Source organism: Trachemys scripta, chromosome 8, assembly GCF_013100865.1.
Source record: "Trachemys scripta elegans isolate TJP31775 chromosome 8, CAS_Tse_1.0, whole genome shotgun sequence".
Classification (NCBI taxonomy): domain Eukaryota; kingdom Metazoa; phylum Chordata; order Testudines; family Emydidae; genus Trachemys; species Trachemys scripta.
The window spans coordinates 13,899,867-13,926,252 of NC_048305.1; the positions used below are offsets into that span (position 1 = coordinate 13,899,867).

A 26,386-nucleotide genomic window follows, 5' to 3' on the forward strand; every position below is an offset into this window, starting at 1 on the left:
AACATTTCTCTGCAATGGATTTTTTTAAAAGAAATGTTTAGAACTCTGTTGGCCCTTTTCCCATTAGATTTTTGGCTTAACTGCTTGAGAAAACATCCCTTTATCCAGAGCACCACCCTATGTGGTGCTATGGTACAGTATGATTTTATTTGAAAGCCAGTGTGTAAAATCTTATCTAATATTTTATATATCCTGCCAGTGCTTGATGTTATCGATTCAGCTGAAGTTTGTTAGGGGGAAAAAATCTCTCTTTATTTTGTGGGATGTAAGAATGAAGCATTTGTTTCATTCCAGTAGTCATTCTGAGATACTGAACTGGTTTCTCAAAGTTCAGCTGGGCTTTATTTATAAATGGGTGAAATCCATCCAGGTGTGCAGGGCAACTCAGTGGCTGATATGCACCTGATAGGGCTATGTGCAGGGAAGGGGAAGAAAACGATGGAAATGGCCACAGATATGGGTAGCCAAACCTGCTGCACATAAAATGGTGCTATTACTGGGGCTTTGTGACAGAAGGGATCGTGCTAGAGGGCCTGTTTCCTGCTCATAGAAAAAGTGTTCTTTTATCTTTGCTAGGGACTGATCCTGCTCCCACTGAATTAAGCTATTGGCTTATAGGAAAGCAAGATCATGCCCTTCAATGGCAAATGTAGGAAATGATGCACTTCCACCCCATACACTTCTCCCTCCAACCTGCCCAGTTTCCAGCCTCTTCCCCAGTACAGATCCTGGATTGTGCGGATAGGACTCTGTTGGGGAAGAAACAGTTCCGCAGAGTCCCCATTCCATAGGACATAGTAGGAAGAGAAAGGGAAATCAGAGTGCAGAGAGTTCTGCTCCCCATGTGACTTGGGGTGGGGGTGGGGTGTTTGTCTCTCTTTTCCCCACAAAACCAGCACTGTTGGGTCATGACCTTCTATGAAAAAGAAACAACAGTACTGGGAGATCCCAGTATTTCTGAGGACTGAATGTTAATTTCACCACTGTAAGTTCTGCTCTGCAGACATTCGGGACACCAGCAGTTTGTTGGGGAGACATGAATAGGGAAGACTGTATGGCAGTTTGGACTCCATACCTCATAATCACTATCTATCAACTGCACCTAAAAGAAGAGAGACTTCATGATTTCTCTAAGATTTAACATGGATGTCTCTTTTCTCCTAGGGCATGATCCTTCTTCACTGGCTTCAACAGGGCCTTACAGTGCAAATCTGGAGCAGATAAATATAACCATGTTACTCAGGAGTACTAATTGATAGACGAGAGCACTGAGAACAAACCAGTGAAATGGGACTATGGAAACTAGAATGGAGCTGTGACAATAAATATTTCCAGTTCCAGCAGGTTTGCCAGTTCAGAAATATTTGCCTCTCTTTATTGTGAAAGATACATTTCATTGGATATAGTTTAATTACCTGCACCGCATGCGACAAATCCGACACCAAACAGTGTCTCAGTTTTTCATCATTTCCTACTCCTTGCAAAACAAAGTCAGGTACGTAAGATGAACAGTAGCCACCTAGCAAGGACCTTCCAAAATTGGCAATACTGGGCTGGATAGAGTTCACTTCAACTAATTTTGACCTGCAAGAAAGGTATATCATGGACATGTACTATAACTAGCACTGATTTCTACTCATTTCAGCTTGAGCAAGTGTGACATTTTAGTTCCAATCATCTCTCCTCTAAATGTGATCAGCTGTTCGCATTTTAAAAAGCAACTTCAGTTCAAAGACAGTTTAAAGTAGTCAGCCCTGTGCATAAAATACTGTAGTGGAACAAGATACGAGCCAGGGTTGCAATGAATAATTAATACTGTTAATATCCAGATCACCACTCTCTAAATTCATTTTACAACCATCAAGCCCAAGAGAATCTTTCCAACCACTGATGCAAAAATAGGCTACAGTACCTCAAGTCATGTGTGTGGAGGAATGAGGAGAAGAGATTATATTTGCCATGGTGTCTGTTATTGTTGAAAATACTTACCCAGGAAAAGGGATTTCATCTTCTTCTGTCCAATCTTCGTGCTCTCCTACGTAGTAGTTACTGTTTTGTCTGGTTAGATCATGACCTGTATCTTCACTTTCACTGTCACCGAGAGCACTATCTGAGCTCTCATTTCTTGGAATGTCCCAATCAGATCCTGGGGCAACTTTTTTCTCTGAATTCTCTTTATCCCCATGGGGGACACAAATAGAGATTTTGTCTCTTTGGTCCAGCTCAGCAAAACAGTTTTTGCATGTCTCCTGGCGAACAGATTCCATAAACTTACAAAATTCACTGGGTAGTTTGCTGTTCGTTGTACCGAATTTTTTAGAAAGTTCTAAACTACTGCCGTGATCTAGAACCTCTATAGTTGCTTGCACTGGAATATCATCAATAGTCCTGGTTTCAATCGAACCATCATCCGTAAAATACTCATCAAACAGACTCATGCTCTCTGCATTGTAAGGATTCGGATTCCGATGCTCGCTGGCAACTCGAGGGAACGGTTCAGCTGTCCCACAGTCTCTATTTTGGTCCTCAACAGTTTGTTTTGCTTCACAGTTCTGAGCAGCACTCACTCCTTCCTCCATTGCTGCTTGGTTGTGACGCCTAGCAATTTGTTCCACGACTGCTTGACTTCGGAGTTCAATATCTGAATCAGGAGACATGGAATCTCCAATCAGGAAAGTCACCTTTGTCTGAGCCTCGGCAGTACTACAAGGAAATGCATCAGACAAGAGCTTATCCGGAGGCTTCTTTTCCACTGCTATACCTGTTGATCTTGTTACTCTGATGACCTGGTTACCAGACTCCAGTGACTCCTCAGTCCTCCACGTTCCTGCTGTTGGCTCTAATCCCGACTCTGCCATTGCACATTTTTCCACTGACGCTGACCCTGTGCAAATTACGGTCTCCAATTTGGTGTCCAGACAAGATGTCAATTTATCCTTGCACTGCTTAATGTCATCTGCATTTTCTTGGCAGTCAGCAGCAGAAGTTGTCCTGCTCTCATCTGAAGAAGTCTCCAGCTCTACCTTAGAGGCATTTTGGGCATATTCTCTCTCTTGATGTGAAACACCCTCTGTATTTTGCCCAAGAAGAAGTGGACACTTGCAATATTTACAGCTACAGTTAGGAGTTCTCATTTCTTCAGACTCTCTAGCTAGCAAATTGCTTCTGTTCCTGTGGATTGTTATGAGCACATATTCAGATTCCTCTACCTCTCCTTTTTCCAGCGTAGTAGTAATAACTGTTCCCGGCATTACTATGGCTTCATCTTCCCCATTTTCTAGAAGATGCGTCTCTTGTAGTTCAGAGCATCTTATGAAGTAAGTGAGGAAATAAAGCAATCTCTGGACTAGATCTTGTCTTTTACCAACCACCACTGTTTTTGCTAATCTCACAGGTGATCCAATAGCCCCATACAAGTCTCCTACAACAGAAAACAAAGCAAGCATAAATATTTTGCAGCTTTAAAATAATCATGCTGTTATACAGATGCTAGTTTTCTAAGCCAGCTGAACAATAGATGAGATTTGTGGGTAGAGCTAGACCAGTGAACCTCCCTAGTGCAGACACAGCTTATACTGGCAAAAAAGTGCTTTTGCTGGTACAATTGTGTCTACACTAGTGCTTTAGCTGGTATAGAAATGTTGCCCAACAAAACACACACTCCTAACCAATATTTTTACACTAGCAAAAGTTTCTAGTGTCAATGTTCCCTCAATCAGCTTGGGCGTCTCTGTATTTAGGCTTGACAGGATTGACTTTAAATTGTTAGTCGTTGGTAGACATGGATTTCTTAGGGCAGAAACTGACAGAAAAAATCAGTAAGAACTGGCAAGCACAACCTCCCCCACACCTAGTATCCACAAGGATCTAGTGTCACTGGCACTGTTGTCATGGCCCCACACTTTCACTTTGAGGAGCACAGAGGCCACCCCTAGGCAGGAGCCGTTCAGCCATAGCGCGGCCAGGAGCTCCTCCTCGGGGCCCTGGTCAAGGATCTCTGCTCCCCTGGACTAGGACCACCTTCCTCGCACTTTTTGCCCCTCTGTTGCACAGGGAGTCCTCTGCAGCCCAGACATCAGTTCTGGGAACCCTCTGCCACCGCACTGTCAGTGCTGCCCTAATCCGAACCCCAAAATTACCCCCCTTAATCTCCCACAACTATGAAAATTAAAATGGTTAAAAACGTGCTTAAAATAAAAATTGATATTAGTTGCCAAAATTACAAAGAATTACCAATTCTGCCAGGTGTATCTGTGTTGAATACAGAAAATTGTAATAGTGCTGTTTGACTCATACAGAAGATGATGCACTGATCAGAGGAACATATAAGCTGCCCTATTGAGTTCTGGGGGAAGGACGTGTGTTTTCTTTTCAAGGGGTAATTATTTTTAGAGGGACCCTTCCACGGGCAACAGCCTTAACAGCAACCGTGAAACTATGCACCGGAACGGGGTTACTACGTCAGTCTCACCATTACAGTCCATAGGCAAGGGAAGCTTTCACTTCTATGTCACCAGTTCAAGTCTGGCCGAGATTTACAGCCACTGAAATTTATCCTCTGCTATCACTTCAGTGATCTGTGGATGATGATTAGATGGGTCTCACGCTCTCACTTCAGTTCTTACTGAGCAGGGGTTTACAACACAAAAGCCAACAGGCAAGCTCAGCAGAGAAGCCGAGAATTCAACGATCACGGAAACGGAGCTAAACTTTTACTTCTACAGGAGACTCCTCCAGATCAGGGTTTGGGGTCACTGGCAGGGCAGTAGCAGAAAACTTGTGCTGCCACAGCCTGTGCTGTACCTGTTCTGTGGCTACAGAGGACTTTGCTCTCCAGGGCTCTCTATCAAGCACCTTTAATGAGCACTAAATTCATTCAAGCGTGTTTACAGTGCAGCTCTGCTCACGGTTGTTGCCTGTTATGAAAGTGAGGATCAAGGAGAGTAAATGGCCAGGGATGGTCATTCTGGAGGCAAAAGGGGCCCCAGACTGATCCTCTCTTTCTTTTCACCGGTAGCCCCACCCCTGCTCAGGCAGTACACCCAAGGCAGTGGGTGGAGACAGATACAGAAGCTGGGTCAGCAGCACCTGCCAGAGGGGATGAGATTGCTCCTGATACTACCGTAAAGAGCCACATCCCCAGGACGCTAGAGGAAACCCCACTCCCACCTGCAGGAGAGCGAGCTGAGGGAAAAATAAACCTGTGCCATCAATCGGTGCACAAGGTGACTGTGAGAAACACTACCCAGCGGCAGCTCTTCCCTCCCACCCAGCTCTCCGCAATATTTTGAATGGAGGAGGAGTTCTACTGGGCTATCAGAGCTGTTCTGGTTGTTTTGTTGTGCAGGCAAGTGGGGGCTTGGCTGTTAAAGGAGGTGGAGACGACTTACAGGGAGCCAGAGGGCATTGCAAAGGCACAGCACCTCCCGAATAACGGCTCTGGCTTCCAGCAGATTCCTTGAGTTCTGATACATGATCCTCTCGCAGGCCACCCCTGCCTATACCAAAGTGGGAGAAATTCTATGAGGGGAACCCAAGTCTTCCTTTCCTCAACCAACCCACTTCCATGGGACCTTCTGCCGGAGGGGCAATAGGACCGAACTGTAGGAATCTTAAATCTTCCTCTCTGTTGGCCAGCCATGAGACGGTGACATGAATAACCACACACAGGGTCTGATCCATTGAAGGCTTTCCATTGGTTTGAATGGGCTTTGGAACGGGGCCTTAGCCAGAGCATTACCTATGGGGTTTGTGCATTAATCATTCACTGCGCCTTACCATTCATGGTCTCTTTAATTGACAACACAGCTGTTTCTTATTAAAATTAATCTTTTTATTAAGTTTTTAAGTAGGTAATTTTCCTGTTTCCTGCCATCCCCCCGCAACTTGACTTGTCAAGGATAGCATCCCAGCAGCTAGAAAATGCAGTTTCCCTAAAGAGATCCACAAGGGGACCAAAATCCCCCATCAAGGCACTTTAAAACCTGCCTGTATAACTTAAAAGGGACTTTGTACTTTTCTGCTGCGGCTTTATTAATGGTTGTGCTTAAAGTAATTACATAGTAAATGCAGTGTCTCTCTGTAAGCTTGATCTATAGAGCTGTATCTTGGTCTGAGGACACAGGTTTTTACTTGTAAATGATCAATGGGATGGGTTAGCAGAAGTCATTGCATTCATACACATTTATGTGGTGCTCTAACAGATAGTTTGGTGAGGTTTAAGATATACCTAGTTGTGCCCACAGTGGGTTGTATGGATGAGTCTTGGCCAACATGTCCACACTCTGGGAGGAATGCTTTTCCAGGAAGATTTTTATAGGTGGCTGTCCATTTGGCATGACTGTCGGGACCCAGGCCAGGTGGTTAGTCAGAATTGCAGTCAGAAGGGCTGGTAAAAATCTGAAAATGAAACACTCAGTGTCACTTTTTCCAGTCAGGCATTCATAGCATTAAAGCAACAGCAATTCTACAATCTACAAAACGCAGGAATGCTAGCTTCCTAATAAGAACACAGAGACCATAAAGACCACTCAGCCTGCTTGGATTTCTTTATGCATCAGGCTGGAAAAGAAAATGTACTGCCCCAAGGTGAGAGGCATTTCTTGGGAGGGATATAAAATTAAAACTGTAAAACATTTCCATATTATGGGCATCTTAATTCCTCAGTTTAGCAATATTATGAGAATTCTATTCACCAATGATTCCATGCATAGCAAGCTGTTTATTGTAGCCATAGATTGTGCTAAAAATCTCTTGTGAAACCAAAAGATCTGGTGAATATATTTCCTAATAGTACACAGAGTGCCATACTGCCAATAGAACTAATTGTAAGTCCAGTTTATTATTAGAAAACACTAAACATATTATAGAATTTGCATCTAAAGGTAAAGGTAGGTTTTAATTACTTTGACATTCCACTTTAGTAAATCTTTCACTGTCCAGTAGTTCGTAGAAGAAAAAAATCTTCTCAAAACACAAGTTATTGGGCTTTATTACAGGAATAAATTGGATGGAATTCTATGGCCTGTGTTATACAGGAAGTCGGATGAGAATATGATCTAAAGAAATGATCCTTTTTGGTCTTAAAATCTGTGAATCTATGAAAAAGAACATCTCCGGAAAGAAGGATCCTTTATAGTTACTATCAAACCCTGAAAACAGAGAGTCATTGTGCTTTGTGCATAACAGTTATGCAATTTCAAACTGATACAGTCACTTGCTTTAAAAAAACGCTCCAAGTTCTGTGGCATCAACACATATCTCTGTGACTATCAGCCAGGAAAGGTGCATCTCTAACAGGCAAAACAGTTTTCAATTGCCAAGTTAAAAAGTTGGGTGAAAAAGCTTTTTGAAAAACAGAACTACTAGATTTAATGTAATGATATAACATGGTTATTGACACTGAACGGATACCAACTTCACATTCAAATATAAACTGGATAACAATCACTGGGAAGACTTCAGCTAATCCTTTTGAAACATGAGTTCAAACAATTCTTCATCTGAAATAGGACTTTTACTACAGCAGATTTGAATTTAACATCAGTCGTATGCTACTTTCACTCTATCAAGGCATGACAGAAAAACCTACAAAGCAACATACTTCATACGATAACCAAATTTTAAATTTGCATTTATGCCTAAACACTACATTAAAGTATTTTAAAAGTCATCAAGGTGACACCTTGTTCTGTCTAAATATGGGGAGATAAAATTACGTGCTTCCCTTCTTTTCTTTGGTTTTGTTGTCCATTTGTATTTCAACCAAATTGCGTTTTCCATAGGCCTTTGTTTTGTAGAGATATTAAAGGTAAACTGAGTCATTCAGGACTGAGAGAGACCTTGTATCTTGCAAGTGTTTGAAGTACTTTGCATGCTTATGGCACTCCAAATAAACAACACTGATGCATCTATAGCTAATCCTATCGGATGGGAAATTTAAAGTGTTAGTGGGTTACAGACTCTATCCGTATCCCATATTCCTGGTGGCTCAGTAGGGTTAAACTGAGTTCAATGGAGCAGAACCCCTTGATCTATTAAAGCATTTTGAAAAGGTAAACTACTTTTGTTTGAATTATTTTCTTCAGGCAGTATTCTGCACAGATTCCCACTGCTGAACTGAACGTAATTTCTTATGTTGAGAACTGTACACTGAGTGGACATTGAACATTTAAAAAGTCCCATTAGTTGGGGAGAGAGAAAGTGTATGTGGGGAAAGACAAATATGACGGATTCAGGGAGGTTCTGACCTACAAAAGGTCATCATTTTCCTGCAGTCACCTGTAAGGCAGTCAACTATTGGCAAATCTTAAAGGAGAAGCAGCACCTCATAGGGCTTCTGAGTTTTAGTAGCATTTTTGTGTGGACATTTTTCCACACATTCTTCCCCCCAGCAATGCTAACCAAAGGAGCTGCAGGAGGCCAGTGAGCTGGAAAAAGGGTTAATAACTCCACTTCTCCTACAGATATTTGCAGAGAGGTGACCAAGGACCTGACATCCCAAGATTCCTCTTCAGACCAACAGGAGGTGACGGTTGGCCTGACTACAATTTCAGATGCCCATGCCAAAAAAAAATAAAATAAAATAAAATAAAAATAAAATAAAATCAAAAACAGCCCCAGATCCCTCTACTTACAAACAAAGTCTACTTAAATACAGTTTTGAAGATCTTAAAACCTAAAGGCTCTAGTCCTCTCCCTCTTGATTGCTGGCTGGACAGAGTAAGGTGGAATAAATAAATGGAGATTTGGAACTAAACTAGAAACCTACAGGTGTTGGGTTTGATTCTCCTTCCACACCAATGTGTATTAGAAGCATTTCTATTGAAAATAATGGAGTTACATCAGTGTAAAACTGGGGTGACAGAGTGGAGTATCAGGCCCACAGACTTCAATGCTGCTAATACCCTCACTGGAGCATTTAAAGGACAACACCATCCTGCCCCATTTAAAACAAAACCACACTAGAAAATATATCTTAGTGTGTACAGTTCAGAATGACTGTGGGCTGAAGAGTTTAATCTTGGCCAAATGCTTCCATCCCTGTTGGAACTTATTTTGGGGAAAACATTTTAAATTCCCTCTACAAATCATCAGGGCTTTTCACATTCCACTGACGTCTGCTGGCACTCATACTGCTGGAAGAGATCCCTTCCTGACAGGAGGTGGACCATGCTGCATGATAATTGTGACCTTCCTGTCAGGGGGATAAGGATTGCAAAATTACCACTCGGAGGCAAAAGTAAAAGACTCTGAGGAACAGCAGAGTCACATTTTCCTTTGAGGATGCCCGAGCAACACTGACCAGCTGCTGGATCTTCTCCTGTCCATTTCTTTGAGTTAAGAGCTGCTTTGCAGTTCTATTCTCACTCAGACTTCACATATTTGTGCTTGGTTTAGGATTTCAGCGAAGCCAAACACTTTTTAATCTCCCATATTTATGCCTTGGAGGAAGAGGATGAAGAGAAGACGAAAGAGTGAATCTATAAGATTCCATAGTTGAGTTAACCAATTATTCTGAATTCTTAGCACCTGCTTAACGCTTTACTCCTTCAGGCCCCAGGGTGGGTTCTAATGTAGCACAAGTCCTCATTCATTCTTCATGAGGCCCTGGCTTTTTGTGGAAGCCAGGCTAACAACAATTTGTGATCAGATTCTGCCACCCACATGGCTCTTACTGAATTTCCTATTCACTGGTTTTGAAAGGTAGATTAATGCATTCATAGAGGATGTTTTCCCTCCTCCCCTCATACACACATGCGCCCATCCCTGGTTTTCTATAGCCATCTTTTGAAGGCTTATTCTTGAGTTGGGAGTTGATGAGATTGTGGGAAAGGCATCTTTAAGAAGAGACTTTTTGTTTCTTCCTCTTGTCTTGCAGACTAGAATGTTTGTGGACTTTCAGGTACATCGACAACGTAAAAACAAAACCCTGCCACTGCGAGTCTCAGAGCCCAGGTCAACTGACTCAGGCTTGAGGGACTCCTGGGCTAAAAACAGCAGTGTAGACATTCAGGCTCGGGTTGGAGCCCTAGCATCTATACTGCTATTTTTAGCCCCATAGCACAAACCTTGCAAGTCTTCTTTTGCAGCTTAGACGTACTTTTAGCTCCCACTAGCTAGTTCATCAGCCTTTGTTTATGTTAAACACCGACAGTGCTAAAAACAAAACAACTAAACTAAATAACTTACTGATTTTTGGAGGCATTTTCCATTAAGAAAGTGAACTCCTTCATGAAGCGATGGCACAGCTGGTTCTTTTCTGGGATCCCCGACATCATGGTAAGCCAGACAGGTTCGCCAATGCGTGGCATGGTATAGAGATTGCAAATAGTTGTTCTAAAATAAATTTAAGAAGGGAAGGTCATATGGGTAAAGAATTTAGTTCCAGTGGCTATTTATGGCAAACGTAAAATTTGTATCATCAACTATTAGCCAAACTCTACAGAAACAAAGAACCTTTCACTAAATACACCAAATTCACCTTTCCGCCTTTGCGAGTTAAAACGCTAGAAACTCCTTCTCAAACTGAACTGATCTCAAACACAAATTTGCTCATTGTCAAGATGCAACAGGTTCCCTATTTAGAATGCAAAGGAAATGAAGGATTCCAGACAAATAATTGGTTCAGCATTCCTTTTTTGGTTTGTTTTAATAAATTTCCTGCTTTTTATATATGGCATTCAAGCCACATAAATCCTTCCCAAGTCTGACTTATTTGGTGTATATGGCAGTTTTTGTGTGTGCATAATTTATGAAGTATTTTCATTTGCTGCTTCGTTTAGAATCGACAAATATCTCCACCAAATCCATAAGTGTATGGATTTGCAGAGAGACATACCAGTTAATTCTTTACATGTAAATTTACTGCAGGTAACTACTGGACTGAAGGGTTACTGCACCAGTCCATGCCTTTTTAGTCTTACAGAGGACAGTAAATATATGATTAGAACTTTGGCTGTTTGCTAAAGCACCAGATTAAAATCTCTCAGATCACTACCCAGCTTTCATCCCCATCCTAATGAGTTTTGTTTTAAAGTACAGCACCATTAAACAAAATTATTAAACCAGCAACATTCCAACGCTGTCAGCAACTTTGAAGAAGTCAAAGGAAATGCCTGACCACTTCAACTGGATTTTCCCCAACTAAACTACTACTTTAAAAAAAAAAAAAAAAAGAAGAAGAATAGAGTAACAAGTATCTTTCATCTAACAAGACATGCGTGTCTCAGTTCCTGGTAAATCATGCCTACTCAAATCTCTTGCTTATAATGGTGTTCTCCAAAAGCTCAGTGTATTGGCCCCAAACTTATCCTCTGCTCAGAACGGACACTTCTAGACCAGCAAACTGACGGTTATGCATGCCAGGAAGATGAATGCACTCAAGAAGCAGCTGCCAAAAAAGCTGAACCAATGAAGATTTAGCTGAAGATCTCTCAGAAGTGAAGAAGCTCTGGATGAGAGCAGCTGCGATGCAAACCCATGGAAATATTCTAGTATGACAGCAGAATTCAAAGGCAGAAATTGCTCCCAGGCAATGGGGCTCCACGAAAAGAAAAGAAAAAAAAAAAAAAGAAAGAAAAAAACCACACAATGCTAGGAACCTCTAGCAGATGGAAAAAATCTCTGCCCAGACTGAACACAAAGGGCCTGTCAAAACTTATTGTACAGTGTTTGGCAAAGCAGTCTGAGAAAAGGGGAGAGGGGGATTTTTCCTCTCTTTTTAAAAATGATTTGCTCTATTGATTTTCATTTTTAAAAACAAATTCCACCCATTTTAAAAAACATTCAGAACTGTCCCTCTCTTCCTCGGCAAAATCTCTACAGTAAGAGCTCGAGACTCAGTTACTCCGTTCCTGCACTTGTGGCAGGAGAGAAGTGGGATGGGAGGTAGAGGGGAGAAACACCTGTGGCTTTAAAGCCACCTTTGTGCTCACCGTATTCTTGGGCAGCCTACGTGGCCCTCAGAGTTAAGTTAGTGCCCTGAGGCTATGCTTCTCATGGCTCCGTGTGGGCTCTGGGAAGCAATGAACAGTGGCAGGACAGTGTGCTGTGGCCATGGCTGTCTGCATGGCCTGGGGTGGTAGGAAGTGGAGTGTGTTTGTACTGAGGCATCAGACCTTGAAGGTCTCAGACACAGTGCTGCTGCTTCAGTGCATTGGGGAGTTGATGCCTTCGGAGTAAATTGCCACACATACGAGTTATGGCTAGAAACGGAATTATCAGAAGAAAGCCTCCCACCAGCCCTGATTCACTGCCCCTTCTCTTCAGTGGTCTTTACATCTGGCTAGTCGAGTGGGAGAGATTCTGAGTATCAGAATACATATGACAGAACTTAAAACTGGTGTCGTCAGACTCTACATTGTGAGACAGAGCTGACCTTAAAAAGCTAGAAGTAAACCGAAGAGCTCAACATGTAATAACCCCTCTGTGCTTCCGTTCGTGCAGACTAACACCAAATCAAGCCCTATGCAGCTGTTCAGCTGTTTTCAAAGGAAAAAGAAATTATTTCTACACTAAAACCAAGATATTAAAATATTTGTTTTTGTTGAAAGGAGAGCTTGAGTCTTGTGACTTGTTATTTACTATTCTGGTAACCGAGGCTGCATCTGCAGCTGATAGTGTTTCCTCAGAGACAGATCAGATTCCACTGGCCACCTGCCAGCAGGCATGTGACTGCAGTAAAGGGAACCTTCAATACCAGACATGTAAGTAATGGCACAGAAACCAAGGGCAAGGATTAACTGCTTTGCAGCTCTGCAGACGGGGGGGAAATCCCTCCTTTAACTTCTCGGAAATATTTTTCCAAACAAAACGAACAAATATTCCTGCTTTCATCGATCATCAGCCGCGATCTGCAGCAAACACCGCATTTAACAGACCAGCCCCCTCCCCTTCGCTATTCAGACCCGAACTTCCCCAATTCTGTACGCACATCAGCACCTTAAAGTGACAAGTCAGGGAAAGTTCACTTCGTAAGAGACTCTTTTCTTGTGAAGGTTCCAGTACGTTAAAAATGGTTCACATATAGAAATGCGTAGGGGAGTCTGAACTTTAGCCTAGAACTCGCAGACACTCATGGTGTGGTGGGCGAGCAGGCATGTCCCTGGCAGCACAGGAAACACTAAAGAAAATATCATCTGTCATAATAGATTTCTCAGCTTTGAAAACATACACAAACACACACACAAAGCCTTCGGAGAGTTGTGCTGCGTGTGCCTGTTGGTAAAGAGATCACCTAGCACACACTGGCTGCTACCAGAAGACAAATAACCATAATGCTTATTAAGAATGCAGCAGCAGTGTGACTACTGGTTAGTGCACAAGACTATGAATCTTTTCCCTACCCTACACTCACTGTGACACCCTGGGAAAATTATTTCAGTCTTATAGCAATATAGGCGCCCACTGGGAGAGGCACTGCACAAAGTCAGATCAAAAAGATGGTCCATGCCCCCAAAGGACTTCTCTCCATGCCTCAGATTCTCAGTCTGTGATATGGGGGGGATAATAATACCTCAGAGAGGTTTACTTCATTGCTGTATGTAAAGCTCTTTGAGGTTCTTGAAGGCAAAGTGTTATTAAAATACTATTTTATGATGAGAACATCTTAAAAGATGCTCAAAGTATTTTTCTTTTATGTTAAAATAATTTTGCTGGCTTGCAAAATTCACTAACACTTACATTTTCCCTTCCCCACTCCATTTTATTTTCCTCTATAAAATTGGCATTTTCTTTAGACATGAAAATATTACACTCAGAATGCAGGATTTTTGGATTAGGAGCATGTGTGTTCTTTTTTGTCACCATACCTTCTGCTGCTCTGGGAGAGCCCATGCAATATGCAAGACTCATGCACCTTGCTGAGTTATGCATAATGTAAGGGGCCATACTGCACCATCAATTTTTAAGCAGTACTCTCCACTGATTACAGTAATGTAATCTGCTTAAATATCACTGGTATGAAATAGGCCTAAGTCTGGGGCAAGCATGTTAGAAGAGGTGTTTCCCTTGTTATGTTTTTAATGTTTCCTCATCTATCTGCATATTTACCACACCCGAAGATGCCACATGGATATTATTCAAATGCATAATCAACGCTATTAATGCACTCTGTTGTCTTGGCCCTTAGGGTTTTGAGAGCATCTGAACGTGTATGCAAGCACAGTAGCTTATTTTACAAAGCACGTTTCTGCGTATCTGAGATCTGAAGACAGCCTTCAACCTCTGAGTCCAGTGTTAACAGCTAAATCCATTAGTAGATTAAACAATTTAAAAATATTTTAAACTGAATAACAATGCAAGGTAGATCTAGAGTTTGATGCTGAACTTGCAACACATTTATTACTATCAACAATTTGCAGCAGGAAAAAAATTTCAGTCTGGGCCATTCATGGAAAAAGCTTCCCCTCTCCGAGTATGAGATAAGAGGAGCAAACCAGGGCACAATTTCTTCTTTACTTAGATTGTAAGGTCTCTGGGGCAGGGACTGTCTTTTTGTTCTGTATTTGTACAGCACCAAGCACAATAGGTAGGAGCCCTAGTTGTAGACAGGACCCCAGGTGCTATGATAGAACAAATCATAAGTAAGAACATGTGCAGGCAGGTAAATGTAGAAAATCTAGAGGGCCAGATCCTCTCCTGCGTTAGAGCAGCTTGACACTGCCATACCAGCACAAAGCTGACCTAAAGCCATCTTTTTCAGCCACAAGAGGATCTTCCCTGCATAGGTGAGTCTTTGGACGGTAGCAGCTCTTGCACTCCTACCATCCCCAGCAGCCAGTGAAGAAGTGTGTAGCCCGGGAAAGTTATACGTCCTAGTGATTCATGGGCTGTTGTCAGAGCCACACAGGGCCAGAGGCAGTTGGTGCCCATTAGATTTAAAGTCTAGCTTGGTCTGCATCTTTAACATACAACATATAAAAAACTGACCATTACTTTAAAAAACAAAGAAACCCAGAACCAGACTAACTTCGTGGTAAATCTCTGTATCTCGGAAAGTCACAAGGCAAGGCCTCTGTTCAAAATGTCTCTTGGGAATCCCCATTTGCATGGCCAAGGCTGACCAAGGATGTTGCAAGGAAATCTAGTGATTGACTAGATGTCCTGTGGGAAACGAGGAAAGACAGGCTGCGAGATGCAGCATTATGCTACTTACTGCAGAATTAAGCTCATGAAGAAAGGCTGGAGGGCAGGGGGAAGTGGGGAAGGGGAATTCAGAAAAAACAAGGCAGGTCCCAGAATATAACAATGGATGCTGCCTGTGTACATAGTGAGAAGAATGATCCTCTCAGGATTCCCCTTCCTACCAGCTGCCCAGAACAGATTTTTGTGGTTGGCAAGGAGAGGGCCACGGGTGGACCATCCTCATGTTCACTTTACCTCAAAGAAGTACATCAATTAGTCCTTGGTGGTAAAGCAGGGAGCAGATATAAATTAATCTTGTGCCACTGACTTCAGTGAAGCTATACTGATTTATACGAGCTGAAGATCGAGCCAAGGATGTCGTATTCTCGTTGTTAGCAAGGGAATATACTAGCAATGCCATCACTATGGGGCTAATGGTGGGGTTAACATTTCACACACACATCCCCGACAAACACACACACAAAAGAAATTGCTGAATAACACAGAAATCAAAGTGCCTATCCAGAAGATAGTCCATTTACCCCCAAATGGATTTTTGAACTCAATAATCCAGATGTTGACATTAAGATGCATCTCTTTTGTTACAAACACTTTATTGATAAAAAACAAAACAAACCAAAAGCAAGTATTTTTCTGTTCCATAACAACACTTTTTATAGTTCGCAAGTTACAATATAGCACTACTATCCTGCACAGCGCAGAGAAAGAAGGTTCTAGAAGGCTGCCAAAAGCTGCAAAGGGGCATTTGTAGCATACATACCTATTAACACACTTAGTTAAAACATAAGGCTGCAGCCCCAGGAAATCCATACTGGATTTAATTCACCCAGTTATGCTGCAATGGAACAATATTTAAAGCATCATGGAAACGCTGCATAAAACTTGTAGTGCATCCATTGAGGGTTATTTAATCAAAGTGTCGGGAATAATCATGTTTGACAATACTTTAGAGCAGGGGTCGGCAACGTTTCGCACGCGGCTCGCCAGGGTAAGCACCCTGGCAGGCCGGGCCAGTTTTATTTACCTGCTGACGCGGCAGGTTCGGCCGATCGCGGCCCCCACTCGCCGCGGTTCGCCATCCCGGGCCATTGGGGGCGGCAGGAAGCGGTGCGGGCGAGGGATGTGCTGGCCACGGCTTCTCGCCGCCCCCATTGGCCTGGGACGGCGAACTGCGGTGGGGGCCGCGATCGGCCAAACCTGCCGCGTCAGCAGCTAAATAAACTGGCCCGGCCCGCCAGGGTGCTTACCCTGGCGAGCCGCGTCCCAAACGTTGCCAACCCCTGCTTCAGAGCCTCAGAAAACGAGCCTGTCAATCTTGCCCTATAAAGTGGGGTGTTTTATTTTACTTTTCCACGTGCACTTTCACCCTACAAGTAGGCAGACGAGAACCTTCAACTTCTCTATTCAAACTATGCACGTCATCTGCACTTCAGCTGGAGCACAACCAAACAGAATTTATTAAGAGGGGAAGAACCCATGGGTGAGTTTCTCCTGTGCTGTGCCTTGCAGAAGCACAGCACAGAACTTGCATCCTAAGGAAAAGAGCCTAAGGGCGCTTTAAGCCACCTTTGAGCCTGCCAAGTCTCCCGATGCCAGGCTGCTCCTAGAAATAGCCCCCAGGATAGCATATGCAGCCCAGGGGGTGCTGAAAAGGCTCACAGTGCTGTGCATTACAGGCCTGTCCCTCCATCCTGGACAGACAGCCAACAGCATAAAGCAGCTGCATGAAGAATTGAGGATTTAGCTCATTATGAGATGAGAGATGTTTGGAAAATATAACTGTGCTACGTTTGCCCTTAAATATCACATAATCCATGGCTATTCTGTAACACTACCGTAATTCTGCTGACTGAAACTAAACTGAAAAGTCATTTTTTTTAGATGAATGGTCCCGCAGGATCTTTCACTGCTAAGAAAAGCACCCTGGAAGTGGAAAGCAAAAGGTTAACTACTTTTTTACAATATAAGCCTTCTGCAGGGCTTGTTAAATGTAGTTCTAGTCTCTCTTTTTAGGGGCATCCTGCCACTCCTACCTAAGTGATGACAAATCACTAGAAACAGACTGATTTCATTTTTCTTCCGCCCTCCATCCCCCACGCTACCTGAATTACTGAAGGAAAATGCCAGCGATGTACTCATCTGTGTTATTTCTCAACAGAGCTGAATAGATGCTAGGTTTTGATACTGCCCCTCTCCAATGTGCAGGTGTCAGAAGAAAGGCTTAAACATTTTTTTAAAGAAGCTCCTCCCCTCCAACTACCTGTCGGACATTCCTGTAGAGCAATAACTATGGTTCCCCTCGGAGATTTGAGAGGGGGAAAGGTTACGTTCTAGTCACAGATTAGGAAAAGATGAACTAGAACAATTTCTCAACCAGTGGGTCGTGACCTGCAGGGTAGACCATGAAAGGCAATCAGAGGGGATGTGAGACATTGAAAACTTTATTACAATGTAAAAAGCAAAGAAAATCTCGCTCACCTGCTCCCCACACAGCCCTGCCCTTTCGTGGTCAAGTACTCTCTGACATCCTCTCAAAACACACACCCAGGTAAATTATACAGGCTTTGCAAAGGTAGCATTAATACAGTTTCCACCCTGACTTTTACAGTAAATGTAAATGGGTCAGCAATCATTTTTTACTTTGAATAAGAGGTTGCCAATCTGAAAGAGTTGAGAAACACTGCACTACAAAGGATCTGGAAGAACTCAAGCACATTAAAAGAAACAAGACTAAATACTCACCTGAATTCATTTAGGGCGTCTACAATTCTGTTATATGCCAAGCTCCGCTGACTGGCATCAGCTGATCTACGGCTCATTTTCATAGCCTTGAAAACAATCATTAAACAGATAACGAACACCAGACATGGCAACAGAAGTAAAGAAAATGGAAAACAAAGTCATGTGTTTGGCTTTATCTTTTATGCAACCAGTCAGGCAAATAACATTTTTTTAAACATGATAAATGATGGTACATTGCCAACTTTCATATGTAGGGAGAGTTATATGTATATAGTCTCTTTCTCTTCCGCACTTTCAGTCATTAAAGCTAGAAAAGGGTTCAAAGTTTTCATACATTCACTGCTAAAGCATTTCCTAGAAATGGGGTTTGAGACGAATTTATATGTAGAACTATTCACTCATTCTTAGAAAATCTGACAAGATTAGGAATCAGCAAAAACCAAAAATACTAGAGTTATTTAGAGCCCACACAAGCCCATTGAAGGATCCTGAACCTGCAACGCAATCCACTAGAGTGGACTCTTGTGTAGCTGAGGGAAAGAGGCAAAGGAAGTCCTAAGCCACCTTTCAACCTTGGTTGATATCAGAGCTGGCTGGGAGCTGAAACTCCAGTGCAAGTTAGAGCAGCCTAAGGACTGTTCTAGCTTCCAGTGATCCTTGCGGCATAATGCAGCATGCTTTGTCCCCACCCCAACACACTCCCTATGCTGTCAGTAGGAAGCAGGGTCAAAGATCTGGTCCACTGAGCATAAATCATCTCTGGTATAACTCCATTAGCAGAGAGGAATTTGGCCCACTGTATTACAGATACATTAGTAAGATGCAAGAAAAAAAAAAGAAAAAACAAATAGAAAAAGTGCAAGAATCCCAAGAGACTGTGTTTACCTGTTCTATTGCACTCTTCAGTTTGTTCATGTGACTCTCGAAAAGAGGGAAATGTGAGAAAAAGAACTCATGAAATTTATTATTTTCATCTTCATCCTTGGAGAGTGAAAATATCACACCAATTGCGATCTTCTTTTTCCTAACAATTCCTGGGCTGGGACCAGAGCTATCATCTGACAAATTAAAACTTTCCTCTATGGACCTTGAAGGGGAAAAAGAAAAAGCTTGAGGAATTCATTGTTTTAAATGGCAGCTTGAGTTCTATGTAATTAAATATCAGAACATTTAACTTAAGCTAACTCCTTTTGTTTGCATTTGTTGTTAAATCATCTTCCTTGGTAACATCGGTGTTGTCACTCTATAAAAGCATGACACATTATTGAAAGATGGGCCTTAAATCTCAAAGTCCAGATCTGAAGTTTGTGAATTGAAATACCAGATCCGAACTCCACGCTTATCTTTGCCAATGGTTTGCTTTTTTATTAGGATCTCAGGGCTCCTTCTCTTCAGAACGTCAACCCATATTTTTACCTGCAATTTGTTGGCGGTTTCTATTATGTGAAAAAACAGTAAACACTATGAAGAAATAAACCATAAAAAGCACCAGAGATCCAATTCTAATTTCACATACACCAATATAAATACGCCACAGCAAGTACTGGTGTTACACTGGTGTATGCCAGAACAGAATCAGGGTACATCTACACCACCCGCCGGATCGGCAGGTAGCGATCGATCTATCGGGGATCGATTTATCGCATGTAGTGTAGACGCGATAAATCGATCTCTGATCGCTCTCCCGTCGACTGCTGAACTCCAGCTCAGCGAGAGGCGGAAGCAAGTTGACGGGGGAGCCACGGCCGTCGATCCCGCGCTGCGAGGACGCAAAGTAAGTAATTCTAAGTCGATCTAAGATACGTCGACTTCAGCTACGCTATTCTCGTAGCTGACGTTGCGTACCTTAGATTGATCCCCCCCACCAGTGTAGACCAGGCCTCAGACTACAGGAATTCGCAAGAGTCTGAGGTAAAACCAGCTTTATCATCTCCAGCTCACCATCTAGGGAAGACCCCATTCTCCAAGCTTGTGGTCTGACTGCGACGCCAACGTCTTTGGTAACTGCTGGCACAGCTTCTGGTAAGTGAAGAGCCCGGGGAGGGAAATGGAGTGATGAGCAGGCTGCTAAGAGATGCTGTAAAAATTAGAAAAACCAAGTGAAACACTTTCTACATAGCTAAGGCACATAAAAGAAAAGAATATTTGGGAAATTATGGTAGCAGTTAAGAGGGACCCTACTAAATGCATCTGACATAACTCAAACATCCTTGTCCTTCCTAGCTATATACATTTCTTATTTTAAAAATGTCCAGTTGACAGTAAAACCAGCAAAGTGTTCCAGCACATCAGAGCTGGAACAGACTTTAAACCCTCCAGTGTAGAGGTAATAAACACCACAGGCACTGTACATATGCAGATACCTGGCACTGTCTCTCCAACCCCACAAGGGTGAGAGAGAAAATTCTCCTTCAAAAGGTAAGAAACTTGGGAGTTTCAATCCCTTAACTGCTCTCCAAAGGCAGAGGTGGAAACAGACGGGAAGGATGGCCTATTAGATGCAAGTCCCCAATAGTAACAAGCCCAGCGTCCTGAGTTTACTGGAAGAAATTACCCCTTCTAAAAGCTGGAGATTATTATTGCCCTCAATAATAATGGGGCACAATATTTTTGAACACATTATGAGTTTGATTTGAGTCTTTAAATTGGCCGGCTCATTGGGAGTGGTTATATATTCAATTGTACTACTGTGCTCAGAGTATTTCTGTGAAGTATTTTTAAATATCTCAAGGATGCCTAAAGTATATGGATAGGGGCCCTTCTCTAGCATTTGCATAAATATAAATAAATAAATACATACATTTCAAAACAGATCATAGTAGGGAAAGTCAGATTTCTGGGATTCTGGTTTTAGGGACATCACCAAGCAACAGAGAAGGTGGCTTAGGTAACAGGATAGATGGATATCTAATAGCAATCATTCATTAGTGCTCTCTAGTGTGCTGGGTTTTACCAGATCTTGCTATGCCGCTGTCTCTATCCTCATTCTGCTCCCTCCCAGGCATGTCCATAGGGTTGCTGTGAACTGTAAAATAAGGCATATTAATTAGCAAGAGAATATACATTTTCTGTCCCTGTTTTTAGTGTTCCATTTAATTAACAAAACTAAATCATGCTCACCTCATTGCATTAATTTAGATATTTTTCAACACACTGTGCAAGCCCATCACCAAGAAATGCTGCTAAGCTGAACAAGCCAAAACATTTATTTGAAAAGCTCTTACATATTTTTCTGAAGTCTGCCTCTTTATTTTAAACACAAAAAGAACCAGACCCACATTCATTCTCTCTCCTACAAAAAGATTTTGGAGTAAAATTCTAATGTACCAAAAGGGTAAGGAATGGTGTCCCTAGCCTCTGTTTGTCAGAGGATGGAGATGGATGGCAGGAGAGAGATCACTTGATCATTGCCTGTTAGGTCCACTCCCTCTGGGGCACCTGGCATTGGCCACTGTCGGTAGACAGGATACTGGGCTAGATGGACCTTTGGTCTGACCCAGTACGGCCGTTCTTATGTTCTAAGGGTATTAGCCAAGCAGCTAAAGCCCTTTGTAAAAGACAAAAAGAGAAACTTCGATTTTAGATGCGTATAAACCAGTAACGTTGAATAAAAGCTTTACATACAAGTTTGGACCATGTAATTAATGTTTCTTCCAAAATATTTTACAACGTAGTCAGGAAGGAAAAGGATTACTATTAAAACTTTATATAGTAAATTGCTTGTTCAACTAAGCCTTGAGCAGCATCTGTATTCACAGCCAGTCCTTATGTGTACAGAAGATCAAAAGTGTCTCAATCATAACCTTAAATGTGATCTATTTTACAGATCTGTGAAACAAAAGCTACTTCAGCCATGGAAGTAAGACCCAACCACTGAAAACAAGAATTGTTCATTTTATATGCACCAAAAGTGACTACATATTCTTATAAATTTGGTTAAAACAAGTTCCAAATTAGTTTGGAAAGCAACTAGTGTGAAACATTGCCTCCAAAAATAGATATGCACCATGCAAATGGCCAAGTGTCTATAAAACAAAACTCATTAAGAACTTTTAAAGCATCTACTGCTTTCTAGGATAAAATTCCCACAAACGATAAAAAGCTAAAAAGCAGGCATCTCTGCTCACTCTGCATTTTCCCCATGCCCTCCAATTTCACAACTGTATTTTTAAAACATGTCTTATTTCCATGGCTACACTACAAATCCACACATCTCTGTTACATAAACTAGACTATGCACACAGCACACTGCAAACCTGCAAAGAAAGAGGCGCTCCGGATCAGGCGGAGCGGACCTTGTTCAGAGAACGCTCGCCTAGGGCTGCAAAGCTGTGAAAGACCTACATGGCAAGAACGTAAAATACATATGAAAGAATGAGGTTAGTAAAGCAGAGCAGAGTCTGTAGGGGAGGAAAAAAAAGATATAAGCCAACATAAATGCAGACCAACAGATACAGAAGAATACAGCTCTTACGCTCAGCAAGAGTTACAATCCAAGCTGAAGTACTTATGGTTAAAACATTATTTCCAATATTTGTTTTTTTTAAAACAGGATCCAATTTACATTATCTCCCATAAAAGAGACTTTTAAAATGCAAATAATTAATTTATGCAGGAAGTTAAGAACACCTACAATCTTAAAACTATAGCTCGATTCACAGATTCTAAATTTAGCCTGATGTAAAACATTTGTTTTAATATCTCCATTGACGAGGTGGCTACGGTACTCCACCTTTGAAGAAGATGAAAAAAAAAAAGCATGAATAAATTAAGTTTAATAGAGTGGTGAGAAAAATTACAGGTCAGAATCACTGCTCATGAAAATTAAGAGTCAATACATGACGTTAGGCATAAGAATAGTGGACAGAAAATAAACATTAACAACTTTAAAACCATAGAAAAATTCATTATTGACAGGTAAGTTACATCAGGGAAATACCTTATGCTTGTTTTATGTACATAAAAACATAACACTGACATTTTTAATTAGTTAATTGCCAGCTGCACCAAAAAGCTGAATTTGGGAAGCTATTGTGCACCCAAGGTTTTCTATGTAAATTGATTAAAAAATTCAGAAGGCTGCACTTTAACTACAGCTCCCTTCCCATCTCTTTAAATGACTTAGAGACTAGTTAAAAAAAAAAAAAAAAAAGCAGGCATGTATGAAAAGACCAGTGTGTAAACAGTCCCCAACCAAAACACACAGAAACTTTTTTTATATCACGAGCTGGCAAGAGTCAGTGCGCTAGCAGCATTTTTTTTATTTAATTTAGTTATTACAAATGCTCCAGTTATAGATTAACTTCTTGGCCCTGTCTTGCCCATTGTTCCCTCTGCCTTGAAGTGGGAACTGTAAACAAACACTGATGAAAGGATTGAAAGTTCGTGCAGTTTCACTGCGGTCTCTGTATTTTTGTTTCTTCTTCTGAAATGCTCTGTCATTTGTTAGCCCCGTACCTCTGTGACTCCCAACTGATGTACTGACACCTCCTACAATAGCACACTAGGAGAGCTATTTTCCTTCTTTTTTGATGCTGTAGAAGGCAATCATTGTTATGCTTTGTTACACCTAAATCACTGAATCACAACAGTGACAATGCCCAAGTTTTAATTTTCCCTGTGGATTTTTTTTGTGGGGGCCAGGAAGGTGGAGGTTGGCATATTAACAACTTTGCCAGACAAAAGCCACTGTCTTACAAATTGCAGACGAAAGGTGAGATTTTCAAACGTGCCTGAGTTAGGAATGTCTTTACTTTGGCTCCTAACTCACTTAGGCAATTTTAAAAATCTCACATAAAGCCCAAAGGAAATACTGAGTAATGAGGAGGACGTACAACTTTGACTTTCCACAGTTTGTAAACGTGGATGCATTTAATGGACAACAGTCTCAAACGCCTTTACAAGGCTTCCCTTGTAAATGAATTACTGGCAAGAAAAGTAGCACAAGCCTATTATCATTATTATACCTCAATTAGCTTGCAAATGATAATGCAAGTTTTAAAGAAACATGTGCCACAACAAGGAGGGAAAAACATCTGTTGATGTTTCTGAACCTTTTTAAAGCAGGTTCATTTCTGCAGTTTCAGCTATAAAAATTGATTTTAAAAGAATTATTTCATTTCTGATCTAGCAAGGCACTCAAGCACATGTTTAAATTTAAGCACAAACGTCGTCCCATTGAGATTCACGAGGACATGGATGGACCCTTGTTCCCAAGAACTGATGCCATTATTTGGTAGCCAAAACCCCATTTTTGTGCTAACACAACATTCACTTAGCCTCAGAGGTCTGACTGCTAGAGCAGAAGAGTATGCATGTCCACTGATAATCTTGGAAGCTGATCACTTAAAGTTTTAAAATTAACTTTTTCCAGCCAATTTTATTCTAACTACAACAGAACCTTGGCTTGAAAATTAAACTAACTAATTAAGGGAAAGTTCTGCTTACTAAGCAGGGCTGTATTGGTGTTTCCTGATATAGGCTGTATTTAAACTCTAACCAAGATGGAAAAAAAGCTGTGTCCCATTACCAAGACCTAAGCTGTACGGTCTACACTCCCCAAATCCATGCCAAGGTTTCTTTCTATAAAATCCCTTGCTACTGTTTCAGTGGGTTTTATTAGCTGCATAATAAATGTTCATATATGGAATTTTTCATAACAGTCTGAAAATCTAGTGATTATTCAATTAACAAAGATACCAAGAAAGAAAATAAGCTTTTAATTACCTATGTTTTCAAGGAGTCCATTCATAATTGTACTATGGTCTGGCTTTAATGTATTACTGTCCTGATTAATGAACTCAAGACTGTCCTGCAACCTAAAAAAAACCAAAAACCCAACAAAAATCAGTAATTCACATTTTGGTACAGTGCTGTCTGATTTAATTTATAGTTGGAATGGAACAGACTAACAACTAGTGCAGGCTTTCATTAAAGTTGTGGAAAAACCCCTACCACCTGATAGTGTTCACAAAGCCAGGCCAGTTGTACGGTTAGCACATGCAAACTGAGCAGCAAGTAGCTCAAAGAAAGACCCACTCCGTAACACCTCACTCCCAACAGGTATTATTGAGTGCCTTCAACTCTCATTGATTTCAGTAGGAATCAAAAGCGCTCAGCCCCTTGCAGGATCAGTCTCCAACTGCCAAAGTACCAGCACCTGCTCTGAAGGAACAGTCCATCCCTTTGCTTAAGGCAAGGTGAGGTGGAGATGACCACAAGCAAACAGTGGAGAGGCAAGTCACAGGAAACAATACAAAGTCCTTGTGATGTAGAAAAAAGAATTTTGAGGCTCCTGACATTATCAGAATTCTCTTCCAAGTAATGCTTAGGTTCAGCTACTCAGACTAATGAATCTATTTCTAATGTACTCACGTGTTTAGACTTCCATAGATGCTACTTCCAGTTCGAGCTGTAAAAACCTTGCTAAGCATGAGCTGAGGAGGGGAGCTATGAGACAAAAAAGGAAGAGATCAGTACAGAACTATTGTCCCAAGACTTCCTTTTTTTCCTCCATTCACATCCCTTCAGATTTTAAAGGCTTAAATGTATAGCACAACAATTAGCCTAGCATTATTATATGTCTAAAACATTATCGGGATAAATATTATTTGTACCTAGAAACTGCCTCTGCTCTGCATTGGGAACATTCAGTTGAATAACAATTTTACCCCAATACAGAATCTTGTGAAAAGGACATCAGTTAAAAACAAACGAACAAACAAAAAAAACCCAGAATGAGTCTCACCGGATCTGGTGAATTTTCAATGTAGAACCCTTGTAGCTCATGGCCACAGAGCCAAACATCATCTCCCCGAGCATATTGGCATCAGAGGAGCATCGAGAACCCTGCAGAACAAATCAGTTAATTATTTTGTTATACACTTGAGCATTTCAATTAAGGCAACACAGAAACAAGGAAAAATATTTAAAAAATGCTTTGCTCTGATGGATGCAAATATCAGGTACAGTTGCAACACACCATGGTGTAGGCCATTTAAAAGCCTATGATTGACTGAGATAAGTTCTACTCCAAGAAGCAATCTTAAGGTGGGTTTGTGGACTGAACCAATCAGTACAATTAACACAACAAACCTATCTCTATGGGAGGTGCAGTGCATTTCAGTACTGGCTGCTGGCAGTTGTTACTGAAGACACAGCTGAGTCACAAGGGGTGGAGTGGAGTATGATATATTCTCAGGAATTGATAAGGGATCAGTCCCCAATTTCAAGGCCTAGATTAAGGGGCAGAATTCTACAGCCACAGGCAGGTTTGTATGAAATGCAACTTGTTTATAAAAATGTACAATTCCAACAGACTGCTATGCAACCTATCTTCCCAATTAAGATTTCTCCTGTTTGCAACATAGGTAATTATAAAGAAAATTAGAAGGCCTAAGTAGTCTAGGCAATATTACACATAACAGTACAGAAAGCATTTCTAGAGGTGACCTAGTGAGGCAAAAAGGGATTTGTAATTATGCTCAAATAAATTATT

The 26,386-nt window shown here is 41.5% G+C and overlaps 1 protein-coding gene across 4 annotated transcripts in view; it reads right to left on the reverse strand.

The window, feature by feature from the left end:
- The window catches only part of FNIP1 (folliculin interacting protein 1), a 92,967-nt gene that overhangs the window by 5,867 nt on the left and 60,714 nt on the right, over positions 1-26,386 (reverse strand). For 2 of the 4 annotated variants that reach the window (XM_034778392.1, XM_034778393.1), the window contains exons 4-15: positions 25,637-25,737; positions 25,264-25,338; positions 24,616-24,707; positions 22,146-22,229; positions 20,843-20,914; positions 19,831-19,966; positions 18,775-18,976; positions 17,890-17,975; positions 10,192-10,338; positions 6,230-6,399; positions 1,990-3,421; positions 1,416-1,584 (exon numbers count right to left, since the gene is read on the reverse strand). In XM_034778392.1, coding sequence (XP_034634283.1) covers positions 1,416-1,584; positions 1,990-3,421; positions 6,230-6,399; positions 10,192-10,338; positions 17,890-17,975; positions 18,775-18,976; positions 19,831-19,966; positions 20,843-20,914; positions 22,146-22,229; positions 24,616-24,707; positions 25,264-25,338; positions 25,637-25,737 — 2,766 coding nt within the window. The remainder of the gene's footprint in view (positions 1-1,415; positions 1,585-1,989; positions 3,422-6,229; positions 6,400-10,191; positions 10,339-17,889; positions 17,976-18,774; positions 18,977-19,830; positions 19,967-20,842; positions 20,915-22,145; positions 22,230-24,615; positions 24,708-25,263; positions 25,339-25,636; positions 25,738-26,386) is intronic. The other 2 variants (XR_004646764.1, XM_034778394.1) reach the window with 2 other exon arrangements.